A 19,605-nucleotide genomic window follows, 5' to 3' on the forward strand; every position below is an offset into this window, starting at 1 on the left:
TGTTTAAGATGGACAATATAATAAAGGGAAGCAAACCAACACAAAATTACATTGAATACACAGATTTTCCATAGTCAGTGGATTGCCCAGAGAAAAATCACCATTTAACTAAAATGCTGCCTGCCACAGAACCATCAACCCCCTCCCACCCCAGATCCTGAAAGTGACCTTGAGGGGTTGTTTGTCCCCTGTTGGAACCCCGAAAGCTGAGAATTTCAGGCTTTCTGTGCTAAAAGGCGCTGACCCTCAAGCAAGCACTGAATTGTACCTGAGGCCATGGAAAAGGCTTCCAAAATTGAGTGATAGCACTGGGATTGTGGGTGTGTGGTTTGAATAGAAGTGTGTGATATCACAGGGTGCAAAACTTAGGATTTAAGATTTTAGTATATAGTAATGCATATAGAGCAAGATGGAGGTTTTGGAGTGTTGGCTAAGTTGTTATTTTTCACTTTCTTCTTCATGGTTTTGGGTGGTGTTTTCTAATTGGGTGAAAAGGTCTGCATTGTGGACCACGGGTGGTCAGTTATTGGGCTAAAAGTAAAAATGATCTAGGTGTCATCTCATTATTGGACAAATTATGCTTAAAAGACCTTGGAAAGAGTTAGAGGCACAACCATTTTCTAGCTTGTTAGCTAGAACTCACAACTCGTGAGACTGCTTTAGATAAGAATTAATAAACACTGAATTCGAACATGAAAATCTGCGTCTCCCGTGCATTAATCCCGGCTCTAACAGGAAGAAAAGAAGATAAAAACCTCACATTTTAATGGTGCCCCGTGTGAGGATTGAACTCATGACCTTCAGAGTCCCCCTGCTCCATGGCAGGATCCTCTGTCACCTGGTCATTCCTGACAATGTCAGAATGCAATTGCAGCCAAAAAGCGCCAGGAATGGGAACGTCCTTCAGAGCCTGGCACCGAAGGGGAAATCAGGGACATCCAGTACATGGCATTCAGTCACAGCAGTAATGTAAGTCATTGATTACACACAGAGTGAGGTCACAATTCCTCACCAGGAAAAATACATGGCTTCAGCCTTTGGAAGCGAAGGGCTTTGTCCTTCAAGTGACAGCAAACAGAGTGCGCTGAGGGCAGGTGGCACTTTGTCATGGCTGATTGCTTAATGCCTTTTGAATCATGGCTCGTTTTCCATCTCATTTTTGCTTTGGCTTTCATTTCAAAGGCTGGCTGATGTAACTCCAAGGAAAACCTAAAAATAAACAAATTCCTCGGCTGAGAGGCGGAGATGTTTTTAAGGGTTTGCAGGTGGAGGGAAGGCACGTGGCAGATGTGCATAGTTAATAACCCAAATGACAACGGGGAGATGCTGCCACCCATTTTCCTTCATCCCTTTTGCAGAGTCCATGTTCCAAGCTCAGATGTGTTCTGCGGCCCTCAGTTGTGTGTGATTCATTTTGAATTTTGTCACTATCTACAGTGAATGACCAGTTGTGTTGACGGTGTTGTAAATCCCCCCACTTCAAAGAGACTCTTTGAGACAGTTTCTCTGTTTGTCCACACGTGCTTTAATCAGACTTTCGATTACCACGCTTCCCTAATTTTCTGGGTTTAGCTCTATATTTACATTGCAGTGAATTTAACTGCACCAAAATTATGCATAGATAATACCTAAATGTTTGAAAACATTTTGTGGTCTAATATTAAGACGTAATGGAAAAGGCTGGATGTAAACCAGATGTGTCTCCAACCTGCCAATGTTTGAAGACATGCAGGAGGAACAATTACAGAAAGATGATGCAAAGTGTGGTTTTTATCTGATGTAGATATAGTTGGTATGACTTGTGGTTAGGGCAGAGCCTCAGAAGTAAGGCAGGCAAAGCTGCATTTGCTTTTCAGGAAGCACCTGCAAAGAAACGATCAGGCTGTGGGCTGTGAAAATGTGGAAATCCTTTGTGTCCTAAGCACAGAGATGCTGAGATGCTGCCACTAACTTCAGAGAGGCAAAGCTGCAGAGAAGGGGAGGGAATAGGGAGATATAATAAAAATCTAGTTGGGAAAACAAATTAAACTTCCTATTGAGAGTAGAGTTTATGTCTTTATTTCTCATTTATTGAGGCAGCACTATGCTGTGCTCTGTCCTAGGCAGGGCTGGGATGTTACTCTTAGTATACCAGAGGAAATTTTAGGGAACGGTCTGTGCTGTCAGAGAAGTGCACTAAGATAAAGTGGTATCTTTTCTTCTCTCACACTGATGGTTCTCTGAAAACCGTTTCATGTTACTGGATGACAGAAAAAAGGCAAGCAAGTGTAATTTCTCATGAGGATAAACTGGAGATGATTCTTGGCTAACTTCCTAAAGAGTGCCTAATTGCCTTTAGGTTTTCTGATTCTGTCCTCTTCTTGGAAAATAATCACAATTGGGTTGATAAAAATTACTTATTTTGGAAGGAGTGCAATCCCCTTTGAGCTCTTCCTGAAAGCCCAGAGATGCATGGATGTCTGGAGAGTTCGGGGAGGAAACTTCCCTTGCAAGTACAAAGGAGTGCTCATAATTTTCATGATTTCTCTGATGTTTTGTCTATTGCAGAAAATTTACGAAGGGCGATCAGAGTTCTTGTAAATACTGAGGCAGAACTTACAGCCCTTGGCTTCATTTACAGGTCCAAATTTGCCATCGGTACAGACATTCTTCACTCTGAGATTCTTTCTTACATTTGAGAAAATAACAGGAGATTTAGCTGAGGAAATTGTTGTTGCTGTTGTTATTATTATTGTCTTTTGTTAGTAATAAATATTGAGGAATGATGGGCTACAGTTTTTTGTTCACTGCCAAGGGATGATCTTCAGGATCTATTTACAATTGAATTTACAATATTTACCATTATTATATTTCTAAAAACAAAATCTCCCGCAGCTTAGAGGTAAAAGATATATCTTACTTTTCTTTAATAGGCATACACTTTATTTGACAGGAATTATTTTCCCTAAGGGTCTATTAAATAAACAGATTGAAGACAAAAGAGAGGTTGCACAGCTTTATTTTCACTTGTACATAATCCTTTCTTGCTTTAATTCAGTTCATGCCTGTGAGTTCAGAGATCTTAATTCACAAAGGCTGCATTTCTAGCTTTAGGCAGAGTAATGGTTTTGTTGTCTTTACTGGGACAATTCATGTGCTTCAAGTTGAGCATGAAGAGAGAACAGGCTGAAAGAAGAGGATTATCTCAACCTTTGTACAGGAGCTCTACAGAATTTATAAGAGGAAGGTCTGTTTGCCCAAGTGAATTTGGTTTATGAACATTCAACAGTTTCTGCATCCAGGACTGACAGCCTGACAAGTGTTCCTGTAAGTCCACCAAAATCCAAATGTATGAAGGTGTTTATGTTCTCTCAGAAACTGCAGCAATAAAAAATAAGTAATGTCTTTTTTTTCCCTGCTCCTATATGTACTTACCCACTAGAATATTGTTTCTGTTTTGCTTAATGATTCATTTGTTAAAACAGATTCCAACCTGTTTTGTGGTGAAATTATTTTCCCGGAAAAGTAAGTGAATGTCTGTATTCAGACATTATGTGTGTCAGAACCTCCCTACAGAACCTGAAACGCAGAGCCCTGACCCAAGCCACAAAAGAACAAGAAGTACAGGGAGCAGGAGCTCTCAGGAACCACAGCTGAAAGGGCCTGAATCAGCAGGCAAAACAACAAAATAGTAAATTGAAGAGCTCTGTGGGAAATTATAACCTCAAATGAAAATAAATCTGTGACTAGCAGAGAAAGCTGAAACAGAGATTGGATGTGTAGAAAAAGTGCTTCATGCTTCTAGACAGTGTAATTGATGTTCCACTTGGGACAGAAGAGTATCACTTGTATCCAGTTGGGACAGCAGCTATTGGATATGACACGTGGTACTTCTGGCTGGAGGAAAAATGCTGAAAGGAAAAAAATACTGGCTAGTAAATTATTGGAAAGTGTAAAGAAAGCCCATGGGAAAAGCGGCCAAAGAATTGAAAAAAACAATGCAGGATGAGGTAACAGAGACATGCCTGAAAACCTCGTGGTTGAACTGGAAGCTTCTACTATGATGGAAAGTCACAGAGGCTTAAAGGAATTACTGACATCAGAAAAATCACTGAACTCAATGGGGAGCCATGAAAAGCAAAAGCAGAAGAGAGCTCATTGCCAAGGCAGAGCCAAGGAGGAGCTTGGTGGTGTATTTCAAAGAAGTTGTGACCAGGCTCAGCTTCACCACATTTCAAAGGAACAGGGGAACCTGGACCTTTCTTCTGCCCCTTTTTTGGTGTTAAGAATAGCAATGAAAGGCACAGGCTGCATCCATCATGCTGAAAAACATAGAGCCAGCACAGTATGACAGGACAAAAGCTTCAAGAAATGGGGAGGAAGTAAGTGAATAGTGAATGATTTTTGATTTAGCCTCCAGAATGGGAGTGTGGAGTCCACAATTTGATGTCTGTGACAAAGGTCCTGCACACTGGAGGGGTGTTTTTGCCTTGTGCTGGGGACAGTGTTCTGCAGGGATATTACAGCAGGTGGAAGGTGCTGTGACTATAGGATTTGAAGGAAGACAGGCTGAATTTTTTAGAGACTGACTGTTCATGTTGCTGATTTCCATGGAGTGATTGTTTTCCAGGAAAGCCATCTTCTTTTGCCATTGAATAATTGACTTTCCAGAGTCACCACGTATCCTGGAGAGATTTAGATGGCAGGGCACATGTGAGATCTGCAAAGTCCCCAGAAGAAGCATCAGGAGCAGGCACAGAGATCCAAGTGCTCAGTGAGGGCCAGCGATGGCACAGCTGTCAGGAGGATGCTCAGGATCATTCCTCTGCTGCTGTTTCCACTGGCATGGATTGACTCTGGAATCAGGGTCCAGATTTGAGTACAGGCTCTGGAGCTTGCCATGGTATAAAGGGACAGGGCACTGAGTTATTGTGAGGTGGCTCTGAAAAGCCATCCCTCTTCTCTTGGAAGAAGGAACTCTCCTGGCCAGGGTAGGGTGAGCTTAGCCCCAAATCAATTAACTTCAATCCATTCTTGTAACACGGATGTCACGGTGATGCAAAATCCTGACAATTTGGAAGAGCCTTCTTTTTTCCAGGAAATTCTAAGGAGGTGAGATAAGGGTGTATATTCACAGCATGAGTAAGCATGGCATAGAGAAATAGGAAATAATGCAAACTCAATGGCAATCCTGGGTTACTGTGCAGCTTTTAGAGCTGGAGACATCTCAAAGGGGTAAAGAAAAAAGTAGGCTTTTTTCAAGATGAGTGGTTGGCACAGGATGATAAAACTTATTTTGTGGCAAAAGTGTGCTGAAAAGTCCTCAAGCAGCAATCTGTCATTGCTGGTGTCAGAGAAGGTGCAGAGGCTTTGTGAAGTGGGTACTCCACGCTAGCATTTTCCAGCCAGTTTTAGATCATAACTTCCTTACTGGTGTGTATGATCTACGCATTTCAATGGAATTTTTTTCACCCACCAGGTTGAACACATGGCCAACTTCCCATTAAAAGAAGCCTTCAGTGGCTGTATTTGATACTGAAATGATAAACTGAGCATTGATTCAGGCAGAGCCAGTCCCCTCAGCTGTTCTGCAGGGGCGTGGGTGCAGACAGGTGTTGTGTCCGTGCACCACAGTGGGTGGGTGTGCAAGGAATGCATGTGGCACCCCCAGCTTTCCAAACATCCCCCACCCTGCCAGCTGTGTCTGAGGGAGGGGCTGTGCATGTGCACATCTTACATTTCACTGGGGGATGTGGTAGGGGAGACTGGAGCAGAGGGGGAATCTAATGGAGCCTGAGACCAGGCATGGTGGCCACCCCAGCGTGGCCCCTGGCCCACCTCTGCCTCATCCCCACAAGCTGAGGGGAGCCAGGGCAAACACCAGGCTGGGGGTGATCCCTTCTGCCCTTCATCCCACTGTGGGGAAACTCCATCTCTCAAGTGTGGGAGCTCATGCTCTAAATGCCAGCACATTTGTCATCATCTGAATCGCATTACAAAGAACAGTGATGGGGAGAGCAAAATTCCCCAGAAGAATATTTAAGAAGACACCTTAATGGACAGGAAGGTATAGCTGACCTCAAGAGCAGCATGCTAACAAAGGCAGAATTAGCAAGTGGCAAAGAGAAATGAAAATATTTTTCTTTTTGTTCACTGGTTGGAGGGTGGGTGGATGAGTGTTCACAAGAGTCATGAATGATGAGCAGACCTTGAGGGTGATGTTCCTTTAAGAAAGTGACTTCATCTCTGGTGTAAACTACCTGCAGAGGTATGTAAACATTTTCACTGGCTGGAAAAGTGTACATTCAACAGATCTATAATCCCTTAAAACCCCAAAGGCATAACGGAATGGGAATGTGCTCTGTTTCATGTCAGGTTTGCCCCACGTGCTTCAATTTTTGGTGTCTGAAATCGGATAGATCAGCTGGTTGGAAAACCAGCTGCATCATGTTAGCTGGGTCTGTGGTAATGTAGGCTTGTCTCTCAAATCAGTCATCAGGGATTTTTAAACAGGGTTAAATATGCATGGCTAATTTGTATCTCAATCCCTTTAGCTGGCTGGCTTTTAATTATTTTCTTTTAATTGCTTAAATAACTTCCAGAACACAGCACAGTAGGTATTAAATCTCTGTAATATATTTAATTGATTACTTTCATCCGCCCCCCACGCACAACTTGCTGTGGCTATCAAGCCAGTGATTCCTGTCAAAACCAGGGTGAATGTCATCACTGGAGTTTAGCTGGAGACTGGAGCTCAGGTGTGCTACCTGTGTTCACCTGACAAAGTGCCCCTCATGGCAAACCAGCAACCACCTGTTCCAGCCTCCCAGCACCCCCCGAATGTCAATTTACTGTAGGTCTTTGCTGAAGGTGGAGTAGGTAAATAGGCAAAGGTGGGCACTAAAGCAGAGAAGGCAATTTGGGGCTTTTTGTTGAAAGAGGAGGGTTATCCACATGTGATAAAGCCCAGGACAGTTTGTGTTCCAGAGATTAAACAACCCTGGCCTGACTCGTTTTTGTCACTGCCCATCAAAAACCACTTCCACTGAAACTACACTACTAAGTGTACTACTAAGTTTTTTAAGCAGGAAAGCCCAACTATTTCTCACAAAGGAAACTCTTTTCTCACTGTCTAGGAAAGTGTACTTTAAAGATTAAAAAAAGAAAAAAAAAAATACAGCAGTGAATCTTTTCCTGGAGCCAGTGCTTGCTGCATCATGTCCATTCCCAGCGCTGTCAATCACTATCCAGCCAGCACTCTGTTCAGAAGGTGGAGCTGTCAGGCAGAAGGAAGGAAAGGTAAAGGGAAGGAAGACTCCTGCTCCTTGCTGATGCCAGGGGTGAGTGAGATTATGTCAAACCCTTCAACAGAGTCCCCTCTCGCTGCCCCACCCCCTGCTCCTATATAACCCTGACTGCGTTTAGCAATACCTGCCTGCACCCGGCCGGCGCTGGGCTGTGAGCTCCGGCTGCTTCCCCCCGCTGCCGATGGATGCTGCGGCCGGCGGTCCCCTTGGCTGGCTCTGCGCGGGTGTCACCACCCTTTTCGGGGTCACCGTGCTCTGCAGGGCCCGGAGGAGCCCGCTGGGCAGGGCAGAGGTGCTGCTCTGGAGCCTGCCGGCCGCCTGGCTGTGTGTGGGCACGCTGGGGGCTGGCGGGGGGCTGGGGGTCTTTGTGGCCGTGTGCCTTTTCTGCTCCCTCTGCCCGGGGGACAGGGACCTGCTGCCCGTGGGGGACAGAGCCGTGCTCATCACAGGTAAGGGGCTGACAGACAAAGCCTGCCTCTGCTCACGGGTGGGCTGGAAAACTTCTTGTCATGCTTGTGAGAGTTCCTTTTATCTTTTCTTTTTCTGCTCGTTTTATTTGCTTCAACAGAGATTTTTAAAATTTTTTTTTTCCCAGGTAAATAAGTGCTCTGAAATTAAGTAGAAAAGCATCTTAATAGGTGCAATTATTTTTTAGTGTCTCATTTAATCTTTACAAGGCAGCTTTTTAGACATACTTGTGAAATTAACTGGTGCAAGGAGCAGAAGAATGCTTATGATGGTCTAATTTTTTCGGAGAAACAATAATTCCCGGGAGCCCTGAGTACACTACCTTCATACATTACTTCTGTTTACTTGAACTAATTGTGCTGGTTATGGGTGTACAGTTGTCTTTTGGGGGTGTGTGTGTACACAGTGCACACTGTGTCTATTCTGCACATATTTCAAGACACTGGTTTGGTGCCATCTCTTTGAAACCCTCTGTGAAATCATTTAGGGGAGAGTATTTCCCGTCACTAGCAGGGAAAGTTCAGAGCTAATTAATTCAGTCTCTGTTACCACTCTGATCTACTCAGAACTCACTTTTGTTTTGCAGGGATGGCGTTTTTGTAGTTTTATGGCTTTTCTCCTGTTTCCTCGAAAACTTTAGGTGTTGTTTATATAGATGTTGCTTATTTGTGTTAATCAAATCTTTAAACTGGACTGCCTGCCTACTGCTTCTTGCACTCTTAATTTGCTGGGGTTTATTTTCAGTGCTTTTTCTCCCTCTGGAATGCTGAATTAAGTTGCTTTGGTTTATACAGCAATTTCTAGCAGAATTTCATTTTGTTTTATAGGGACACCTGGAAATAATTTAGATCTGCCTAGCAAGCTTTAAAACAGAGATTAAGTGTAAAAAGTTGAGAGAGGACAAGAACAGCAGCAAGTTCTCCCCTTGCAGTTTATCTGCCAGCTGGGTTTCTCCCTGCAGGTGTGTCAGATGAAGATGGATATTGGTGGGGGGATTTGGAGCAATCCTTTCCCACCCCTGCACACTCAGGGGATGTACTTACACTTGGGCATCTCCTTGCTCTTTGAAAGAGTGCAAATCTTCAGGAAAAAGCACTCTGTAGGAGCTTATCTGCTCTGGGGTCTGATTTAGAACAATATAAGGGAGTTGGGAACGTTTGAGTATGGCCCAGTAAGGGAATGTGCTTTCCTTGTACCTGTGCTCCAGCTGTCCTGAAGAAATGCAAGTTTGGACGTCTCTGACAGCTGAGAAATATGAGGAGTCTCTTCTTTGTCTTTATTGGAATCCTGTGCTAATCCATCAAACCCTCCATCAGCTGAAACAGAAGTTGTACTCAACGTGTATTTTGGTTAAATTGCTCTGGGTGTGGTATTCTTCCCCACACCAACTACAGGATGTGTGTCCCTGTGCATTTGCAGGTGCAAGGTGCTTCTAAGTAGATTTTGGTGTTGTTTTCTCTAGTTTAGAGAAGACCTCAGGTGGGCACTTCATGGAAAGTAGTGCTTTTAATTATTTTTTTTTCTTTTTCCCTCTGCCTTTCAGCCCTGCAGGGCTGAGGAATGTGGCTGTGTCCTGAGCAGCTGCCACGGATTCCTTGTGAGCCTTTGGCCAGAGGCTGGAGTGAGCTCTGCTGCTGCCCCTGGGTTCTGTCACATGTTTTTCTGGTCCTCTTTGGATGTTCCTTATACCAGAGCCGCTCTGCATTATTTATTTAAGCCAGCAGTTCACTATAGTACCAGGATAAAGGGAAAAGCTGTGCCCAGTGGTCAAAACGGTTTTTCACATGGATAACTGTGGGCATGTGAGCAGGCTCAAAGCCATTGCTGGAACTCTGCTGTTGGATCCTCCTGCTGGGAGCAAGAGCTCCAATATCCTTAAACAGAAGCTCCTGGCATGCAAACACTTTAGTGGTAAATGCAATAGCCACCTTCCCTAAAAACTAAATTACTACCAAGGTCCAAAGTAACAGATATTGTAAAATTCTGTCCCTGGTTAGTCTGTGTGCAGTGAGATGAATTTCTCCAGTTCATTTGTTCTTTCCATTCCTGGGGGAGTGATTTGGTGCATGTCCTGCATGAGTTAATTGTAAATTCTCAGTAATGGGTCAGTCACAGTCAGTAGTGACTGCTTTCCTTAAAGTAAGTCTTCTCATAACCCACAAATTATTTTTGGCATAGAAACAAGTGTGTGATTGGGAGGGAATTATCTTTTTTTTTTTTTTTTTTCCTCTATGGAGACTCTTTGAATTCTAGGAATTGGAACAGTAAAGGTTCTCTGGACTTCAATAACAGGTTTGAAACTCAAATCATATTTGTTTCGGAATAAAAAAGCCAGGGACAAACCCAGCATCGGGCAATGATAAAAACAATTTTTATTGCTTTCTTGGAATTACTGTGCCCATCCCAAGCTCAGGTTGCATTGTATTCTGCCCATTTTCAAGTTAAAGCTGCGTTTTAAAACTTACAGGTAGTATGTAGCTGTGGCTGTGTACTTGCTGGGAATGATGAAAGAGGAAGGATTTGATCTAAAAGTAGGACTTTTCACTAAAAGAAAAAGAAGGAAAAGTGAGCCCACCCCCAAACTTAGAAATCTGTTGTGTCTGGGATATTTGCAGGCTTCTTCATGTCTCTTTAGAGAATTCAAAGAATGCAGGTTTGTTCTGTCAGGTCAGGACTGGAGAAGCTTAATGTGATATTTGTAGTGCTCTGGTGCAGCTTCAGCAAATTGCAGACTTCAAAAATGCCAAAAAGCTGTTTTTTTTTTTTTTTCTTCCTAGGAATTAAATAGAGCATAAATAATCCTTTTCTACTTTTTCAAGATGCACTGATTGATGCAGACATTTAGTACATGTTTTCTTCAAGCCACCTGGAATTAATATTTTTCACCTTTCAGGACTAAAGACCCAGTTAAAAGACAGAATCCAGAAAAGAGGATCTAACATGATTATGAGTCTCTTTGGCAGTCAAATTCTATTGATTATACATTTTAAATGTAGGAGCCGACCTGTGAATAACTGTGATACCTTTCTTGGATTGCCAAAGTCACAGACTAACCCTCAGAAGTTTATAGTAGGGTTAAGCAGGGATTATTGCAGCTCTTTCACAAACAAGAAAATAGTAAAATATCTCTCAGGAGCTCCAGTCCTTTGTCTCACATTCAGATTTCTGGAATTTGGAAACTGAACGTTGATGTAGTGAATTGTTATTGCAGGAGATCCTGGATCCCAGTGCACAGCAGCATCCAGGAGCTTTCTCTGCTGTAGTTACAGTGGAGGATCTGGTGCAGTATTGTGGAACAGGCTGATTATAGTTTAAAACCTGTATTAATTTATTAAACTCCTAATTTTTCTCCTCATCTAGTCCTCTGCAAAGCTCCTGAAGCACAGCCCCTATAAACTTCCCTGTCACTACCTGTGTCGCTTCACTGGGAGGCTTTGGGGACGTGGGTGGTGTTTCTTTTCTTATGGAGCAAGTTTCACTGTAGGTGGGAAGAATGGAAACCAGAATTTAGAAAATGGAGAGAAAACACTTAAAATTAACTTGTAGTACCTGGAGGTGTTGGTTGATGAGAAGCTGGATGTGACCAGATGTCCAGCTGTGTCCTGGTCTCCTTCCAAAACTGTGTGGGCAGCAGGGGAGGGGGGGATTCTGACATGGACCTGCTGGAGTGAGTCCAGAGAAGGTAACAGAAATGATCAGAGGACTTGGAGCACCTCTCCTGTTCATACAGGTGTAGAGAGCTGGGATGGCCCCGGGAAGAGACCTTAGAGCCCCTTCCAGTGCATAAAGGGGCTCCAAGAGAGCTGGAGAAGGACTTCTGACAAGGGCATGTAGTGACAGGACAAGGGGGAATGGCTTCAAACTAAAAGCCAGCAGGTTTGGATCAGATATTGGGAAGGAATTCTCCCCTGTGAGGGTGGGGAGACCCTGGCACAGGTGCCCAGAGCAGCTGTGGATGCCCCTGAATCCCTGGCAGTGTCCAAGGCCAGGTTGAACAGGGTTGGAGCAACCTGGGATAGTGGAAGGTGTCCCTGCCCATGGCAGGGAGTTGGAATGGGATGATCTTCCAGGTCCTTTCCAACCCCAAACCATTCTGTCTTTTATTCTGTAGTAGCAGCAAAATACTCTGTCACAGGGAGAGACTCGTGATTCAAATAATTTGTTAAATATCCTCATCGGTACCTGATGGGAAGGGCCACACAATTGTGATTCCCAAAGACCATTGTTTGCTCTAACAGTGCTTCCTGCAGCTGCAAGGTCATTGCTTTATATAGACAAAGTTTGGGAACAAGTTTGGAAGAGGATAGAGAGGATAAGAGAAATTCTGATGCAAATTTCCATGAATTCAGTAGCTGACTTAGCACAAAAATGTCATTTGGAAGCTTTCTTAGGTTCTGAAAGCATTGGACTGCTTTGCAGGTAAAACAAGCGTTGCTTAGTTTTGGCTTGGTTACAGTCTGTAATAAAAAGTGCTTATCTGAGGGATCTGTGTGGTGGATGTGTGAGTTAAATAATGTTACTTCTTAGAATGAAGAAATAGAATCCAAAAATTTGAATTTGAAAGCCCTATAATTGCTCTGCCCTTTGGAGATTTCAAATTAAAACAGTCGTGTGGTTTTATTTTGCTGTTCCTTTTTTTTTCTCTTAGATACTTTTGTTGTTAGGTTCCAGTCTGAACATTTGTATAAAACCAAAGTAGGGCTTTATTTCTTCCCTATGTGGAAAGTCAGAGCATCTGTCAGTGGTAGAGGGTGAGCTGATTCCACTAGCTCTGAGTCAGGAGAACAGGCCCTGTCAATCTTTGAGGAACATTTAAAGGTCCAGCTCCTCAAACTTCAGATCTGAACCTTTCTTTCAACTGATGTGTATTTCAAGGACTTTGTCATTGTATTCTTGCTTATATTTGTGTGGCTTTCCAGTGAATATATTTTTATTTTATTTTTTTTAATGATGCTGTAGGACAGACCTACTTTCCATGTTTTTCTGATGCTTTCAGGAAGCGACACTGGGATTGGACATGCACTGGCTAAGTACCTGGACAGCCTGGGTTTTGTTGTGTTTGCTGGGGTTTTGAACAAGGATGGCCCTGGAGCTGAGGAGCTGCGGCGCTCGTGCTCCCAGAGACTCTCTGTCCTGCAGCTGGATATCACCAGCACCACTCAGGTCCAGGAGGCCTACCTGATGGTCTCAGAGAAGGTGCAAAATGCAGGTACAGCTTTTTTTCTCCCCCCCCCTTTACCATGGAAGTCCTGATGTAGCAGCTTAGCTGGTGCATCTCCTCACTGTTGGCTGCAGCACGGCTTAGGTGTGTAGGACATTTCCAGAGTAAAGTCTTGGGCAGTCAGGGTATTTCCATCCATGTCCTGTTTCCTGGGGTATGGGAAGATGGTAGTGACTGGTCAAGGAGTGGGGAATGTGCATCTGCAGCTCATCGTCTCTGTTTTGGTCTGGAGTCACCATCCAGCTCGTGTGTAATCCTTACGGAGTTGTTTCCCTGGTGTGTTCCAGCCTTGTGCTTTTTCCTCTTCCCAGGGCTCTGGGGTGTTGTGAACAACGCAGGAATCCTGGGCTTCCCTGCTGATGGGGAGCTGCTCCCCATGAGCACCTACAGGCACTGCATGGAGGTGAATTTCTTCGGGGCTGTGGAGGTGTCCAAGACCTTCTTGCCGTTGCTGCGGAAATCTCAGGGGAGGCTGGTGAACATGTCCAGCATGGCAGGTGAGCTGAGCTAAAAAGCACCAAATAAAGTCCTGGAGCAAAGGCCAAGGAAGGTGTAGGTTAGTCTGGGTTGTCAGTACACCCAGAGAATAAATGTTAAGGTAATAAACCCAGGTTTTCCTTTAGTTTGGGACACTACTCACACAAAACAGCCTTTAAAGAAGAGTTTAATGTGGCTAAAAATATGCTGTGAGAAAAAACCCAGTAGAATTCAGATTTGGTGTTCTAGATGCCAGGAATGATAACCTTGAGAGCTTCCATAAAGGTGGGTGGTACATCACAGGTATTTCTAGAACATGTTCAAGCAGAAGTCTGTGACCACCTCAGTTTGTCAGATCTGCTGATAACTTGGGAGCTGTGTGTCTATATTTCTTTGAAAATAGTTTGGATGTCTTAGAAATACTTAGGCCTAACTTTTTAGCAAAGTGGTATTTTTCCATGAAAAAAAATCTAAAACCTTTTTAAAAATTAACATTTCATTTCCATTTCTTTCCCCATAAATTTTGATTAATATACATATATATGCATGTCTTTATAACATGACCTTCTATTCTAGGAGGACAGCTGAGGTGCTAAGATGTAGGAACTAATATAACACAGTAATGCAGTATCTGGTAGCGAACAGCTGAGGAGCAAGAATACTCCTTTGAAAATGAGACCTGCTAGAAGCAGGAGGTCATGCTGCTGGAAAGTATTTTGGAGTAAGATCTCTTAGGAATTTGCTGGGTCATGTGCTCCCCACATTTTTCTTTGCCCTTCTGCACAGCTGGAGTCCCCTGAACCCTGCTGCATTGCTGGGGTGACTTGTGAAGGTGTTACCTGGTGTTCCCCTTAGGCTGAGGATGTGGCTGCAGCCTGGCTCTGGCGCTGTTTTCTCTTTATAATCCCAGATATGCTCTGTGTTTGCATGGCTGTGTTCATGGTTTATTGCTGACCCTCTGAGAAATCAGGGCTGAATTATCAGAACCTTTCTGCTGCTGCTCTAAGGCCAGACCCCTGTTTCCTCTGTGCGCCCAAGTGACGCTGTCACTGTGGGTGTTTTGGGGCAGATGTTTTAATTCCTGGTGAGAATCCCTGAACTGCCTTGAAGGGATAAATGCATTTATCCCTGTGCTGAGTAGTTTGCCTTTACAGGAGCCGATAATGACCCTGCTTAAACTCCAGCTGTCTGCAGAGATGTTGTTGCACACAGGCTGGTTTGGGTGAAGTTTCCTCTTGATGCAGGGTCTGGGGGTCCTTTGGTAAAACATTAGTGGAGAAGTTAGTGAGGTCTCATTGTGCTCAATCTATTCATGTCTGTGTAGGGCTTATTTTACTGGGCTCAGGTTAGCCTGACCTCAGAGGGAAAAGTGTGTGATTCAATAGGCTCAAACCAGTCCAGCTTATTCAGATGCATACAGAAGAATAGTTAACATATAATTGGCCTGACTTCTTCAAGGGAATGGCTCTGTGTAAACAGCTCCTGTGATACCTTGGTCATCCCAGTACAACACCCAGTAGCACCAGTGGCTTACCTGAAAACCCCCTTATACCTGAGGTATTTTCCTTTAAAATACTCAGGCACGTGGAGATGAATGTGTAGCACGTAGAAACAGGCAGGATGTGCCCAGCTGCCCATGCAGGCAGGAGAAGGAGGGATGCGCCTCAAGGAAAGGATTGTCCATTCTCTTCCCTGCTCCCAGCACTGCCTGTGGTGGATCTTAAACCTGTGTGATCATAACACCAGCCTTGTGGAGAGAGTGGGAGGGCTGAAGAGGAAGATGCTCAAATCAAAGCATGTTTGTATTTTTCTAGCCCTGAAGAAGTGACAGTCTGCCAGTTTTTGGGACAGAGGAAATCTCTGCATTTGGAGGATACTGCTTTCTGGAAGCTTGTTTTTGTAAATGTGTTCTCTTACCTTTCCCATCTGAACAAATGTTTCTGGGATTGAAAAAGATGGGATATAACTGCAGGCAGAGGTCTGCTTCCATGCTGGGTCTCAGGGACTCCAGTCACTCATGGGGTGGGATTCCAGCTTTGGTTTGTCTCCAGAGGTTTTCCCCACTCTTGTATGCCTTTCTGGAAAGAATGGGAAAGAAAGTTGGCTTTATAAGGCTAGAATTGAGATTACTTACCCTGTTCTAACTTGTGGTTTATTGTAGGGACTTGAAATTTGTGTTACAGTGACAAGAACAGGAGTATAAAACTACTGCTTCACTATTTATATGAACTAAAACATTGTGTTTCTCAAATCAACAGTCATAACTTTCAGCAATTTTTACCCTTAAATGCAGTCCAGTTTATTTTTTTCTGCTCTACAAGGTGTCTTACCAGGTGTTACTGCCGTAAGCCACTGCTAATTTACAGTTTTCACTCTTTTTTAACCTCTAGCAAGAAATTATTCCCTCATTGACCTGTCTTTAACATCAGTGAGAGAGGCATAATTTTGGTTGTGCTATAATCTCCCTTCTAAATCATGAAAATAAAGGCTGGGATGAGCCACTGTCGAGGTTTATCAGGTTTCTATTGCTCCTGCAGGAGGCATTCCACTCCCGAGGTACGCTGCATACGGGGCATCCAAAGCAGCTCTGTCCATGTTTTCTGGAGTAATGAGGCAAGAGCTTTCCAAATGGGGCATTAAAGTCATGGCAATTCATCCATCAGGCTTCAGAACAGGTTGGTGTTTGACATTTCGGCTTGTTCTTTGTGCCTCTCCTCTTTCCCCGTAGTTCAGCAGTCTCAAAGAGAGCCCTGAGTGACTCTCGGGTTGGGCTTTTCCCCCCACCATTCTTTATGTGGGTTATGGAAATGAAGTTCAGTGTCTTTTGTGAGAGGTGTTCCCTCCAGCTCTGCACGCTGCCTGCCTCTCCTGGGCAGAGCTGTCTTTGCTCTGAGACGGGGGCAGCATTCAGGCAGTTGGTGCCTTCCCTTTGCTCCAGCTTTGCTGGGGCTGACAGAGCAGCACTGTGTGGCCAATGTCAGTGTTGTGGCTCACTTGTCCTGCCTGGGAGCTCCAGGTCCCCTGTCACCCCTCCCTTCCTCAATATCAGAGCTCTCTTTTTTGAGCTGCTCTGTCTTGCATGGCAGTATCTGCAGCAATAACTGTCACCCTGCTTGCTTGCTGTCAATATTCTCTGATCTTTCCTCTCCACTCCTTCCCCCGTGTGCTCCTGCTGCTTTCTCTTCCAAATTCTCCTCCTCCTTCAACTGAGCACTTTTTGCAGAGCCTGTCCAGGTTCCAGGCTCATCTCTTGCTGCACATGCCCTCACTGCACCCCATGCCTGCCCAGGGCATTCTTCTATGTCAATGTAAATCAAATTGGTCTTTTTCATAAAATGCTGCTTCCCTGAGTGCTTCCCCTCTTGGGAAGGGGCCCTGTGATGCTCTGACAGCTTTGCATGGTCAGTGGAAACTGCCTGAGGCATCACCTTCAGGGCTCTGCTTAGCTGTTCTCAGGTTTATGGGTAAAATTGAGTCCTGGGATTTGAGATTTAAATATTTATTTAAAGATTTTTCTTTATTTGCAATGCTTAATTTTTGGTAGTTAGGCAATAATTCCATCGGAGATGCCCCTGCTTTCATTCCTACATTATGCAGGTAGGTGGACAAATGGATTAAATTACGATGCTAAATCTGTCTTAATAGAAGGCTAATCCTTCAGGAAACTAGTTATTGAAACACTAATGTCTCTTGTGAAAGGGCAGCTTAGCACTTGGCCAACCCAAGTGAATCCTGATCATCCTGCTTTTTCATCTGTCCTCAGTTGTTTGTAAAAAATACTGATTGGAAACATCCACAAAATGAATTGGGACAGAATGGCAAAGTGGGAACCAGGGGGAAAGAAAAAATGCTGGTTTGGCTGTGAGAGAGCATTTTTAGGTAGAGCAAGGGAGCCAAATGGGGCATGAACTTTGTGCTTTTTGTGTAGCACAAAGTACTCGTGCTTTCCCTCCTCTTCCAGCTAAAAGCACTGGCTGCTGACCAGCTGTGGTGTTTGTTCTTTGCTGACCCACTTTAGATCAACTGTGACTATTAATTACAGATTTATTTCTGTTTAAATCCAACCCCAAACCCACTTGCTGTCCTGTGATGTTGCCACTGCAGGTATCGAAGGCACGGCTGAGCAGTGGGACAAACAGGAGAAGGAGCTGATGGAGAACCTCCCTGCAGACACCAGGCAGGCCTATGGGGAGGAATATCTCCTGGGGCTGAGGAATTACCTCCTCCACCTGCCCTCCCACTGTGCCCCTGACCTGTCCCCTGTGCTGGGAGCTGTCCTGCATGCTCTGCTGGCCAGGAGACCCCAGGGCCTTTACACCCCTGGCAAGGGGGCCTACGTCCCCCTCTGCATCTTCTGCTGCTTCCCCCTCTGGTTCTACGACTTCTTCATCAGCAAGATGCTGAGGGCTGGCTCCGTGCCAGGGGAGCTGAGAACATCAGGAGATGAAGGCAAGAATCTCTGAGGTGTTCCTCTCACTGGGTGAGGCAGCTGGGAAGAACTCTGTACAGACACTGCTGCTTTATTGTGCTTTGTTAAGTTGCATTGGCACTGCCTTGCAAAGAGGGAAATCTTTGTGTTAAGAGTAGTGTTTGGGAAAAGCAATGGATAAACATAAATAGAAGGCTATTCCCAGATGGGGCATTTTTTTTTTTGAGGAATTTCAGTGTTTCCCTGTTGTCTTTGTATCCTGCTTTCTGTGTAAAGTACCTCATGAAATTGTATAGTTCCTGTCTGCTTCTAGAGGCATCACCAGCACACAGAGAGATGCAGAACGTGTTTTTTTAAAGCAAAGCAAAACCCCTTAGAGACCACCAACCTTAAATCTTGTAAGAAGTTAAATATATTCCTATTGTTAAAGAGACTTAGAACTGTGTAATGCAAGTCTTTCTCTACAGCTTCAGCCTAATATATCTGGGTGTTTTCATTCTGTTGCTCTTGAACCTGAGAAATTACTGTCCTTTCCCCCCAGGTTTTGTAATGTATAGGCGTGAAGTTTGTAAAGTGTTCTCTTTGCTAGAATAAGCAACATAAATTAGTGGGGGGGGGGGGGGGGGGGGGAAGGAATGAGTGCAAACAGATCACGATCTTTATGAAGAGATAAACAATTTCCTTCCTGCAGTAATAAAAATAATCATAGTGGGTGTATCAGCTGCTGATTTGATCTGTCTGGGTCATTCTGTTCATTGCCTGTATGCGCCTGTGCTTATCCAATTGTTAGTAAACTCTGATGCCACTTCTGCTTTTTGTACAATTTCTTTCTCAGGTCTGGGTTTGGAAAGAATTCATGGTTTTGCCCACTTCTCCTGATACCTCCTTGTGTCTCCCTCTGCTCTGGGGGGAGTTTGTGCTCACTTGTCTGAGATCAGTCACTCTTCATGTGGCTTTGCTGGAGTCCAGCGTCCAACTCATGATGGATTGGGGTCACTCCCCTTTCCTAATTTCATTCCAGGAGCACCAGGTGCCCTCCCTGGTGCCCCATACCATAAACCCCTTGCCAATGGCAAGCAGTTGGGCAACTCACCTGTATTTTTCCTACCTTATTCCCTTTTTCCATTGTCTGTAACATCTTTGGGTTTTGAAAGGCTGTGATATTCTGAAAGACTTCAAAATCCCCACCCCCCTGAGTCCCATGGTTTGGCCATGTGTCCTGTCTTTGACAAGATGCATTTCTTCTCCAGTGATGAAAAACTAAAAGTGATCACATTCGGAGCTTTAAATGCAGACACACTTTTTTCCTTTCCTTTCTGAGCAACTTCTAACTCTTCTGGCATAATCCTACTTGTGTGATACGCTCTTGCACCCAACTGGACAAAATCCCTGTTTAATTTGCAGCTATGGTATTTATCCCATCACTGCCCTGTGTTTGTTACATCAGTGCAAGGCTGCTGTAAATGCACAGAGGGTGCTCGGAGGGCTCAGGCCACCTTTGGAATCTGGGCCATAGTGGGGGAACCCTCCTGTCCTTACACTTTGTCACAATTGCTGCTTTTGCTACTGAGGTTTATCACCTGGTGGGTTTATTTCAGTGCCCTATTTGCAGAATTTTACTTTCATTGGAGGAAGTGTACTCAATGTTTTGAACTCAGGAAATCTGAGATTATTTCTCTCTCTCTCTCTATCTCTTCCAATTTCTTCCTTTATCTATATCCCCA

General features: G+C 44.3%; 1 protein-coding gene across 1 annotated transcript; it reads left to right on the forward strand.

The window, feature by feature from the left end:
- The first annotated feature begins 7,426 nt into the window (after nt 1–7,426).
- HSD17B2 (hydroxysteroid 17-beta dehydrogenase 2) lies at nt 7,427–18,501 on the forward strand. Its single transcript, XM_066194679.1, has 5 exons — nt 7,427–7,735; nt 12,751–12,963; nt 13,287–13,472; nt 15,990–16,127; nt 17,557–18,501. The coding sequence occupies exons 1-5, from the start codon at nt 7,468–7,470 to the stop codon at nt 17,913–17,915; spliced, it is 1,164 nt and encodes a 387-aa protein (XP_066050776.1). The 5' UTR covers nt 7,427–7,467; the 3' UTR covers nt 17,916–18,501.
- Nucleotides 18,502–19,605: the final 1,104 nt, after the last annotated feature.

The sequence above is a fragment of the Chamaea fasciata genome, unplaced genomic scaffold (assembly GCF_029207755.1).
Source record: "Chamaea fasciata isolate MVZ Bird 193981 ecotype frontalis unplaced genomic scaffold, bChaFas1.0.hap1 SCAF_12, whole genome shotgun sequence".
Lineage (NCBI taxonomy): Eukaryota > Metazoa > Chordata > Aves > Passeriformes > Sylviidae > Chamaea > Chamaea fasciata.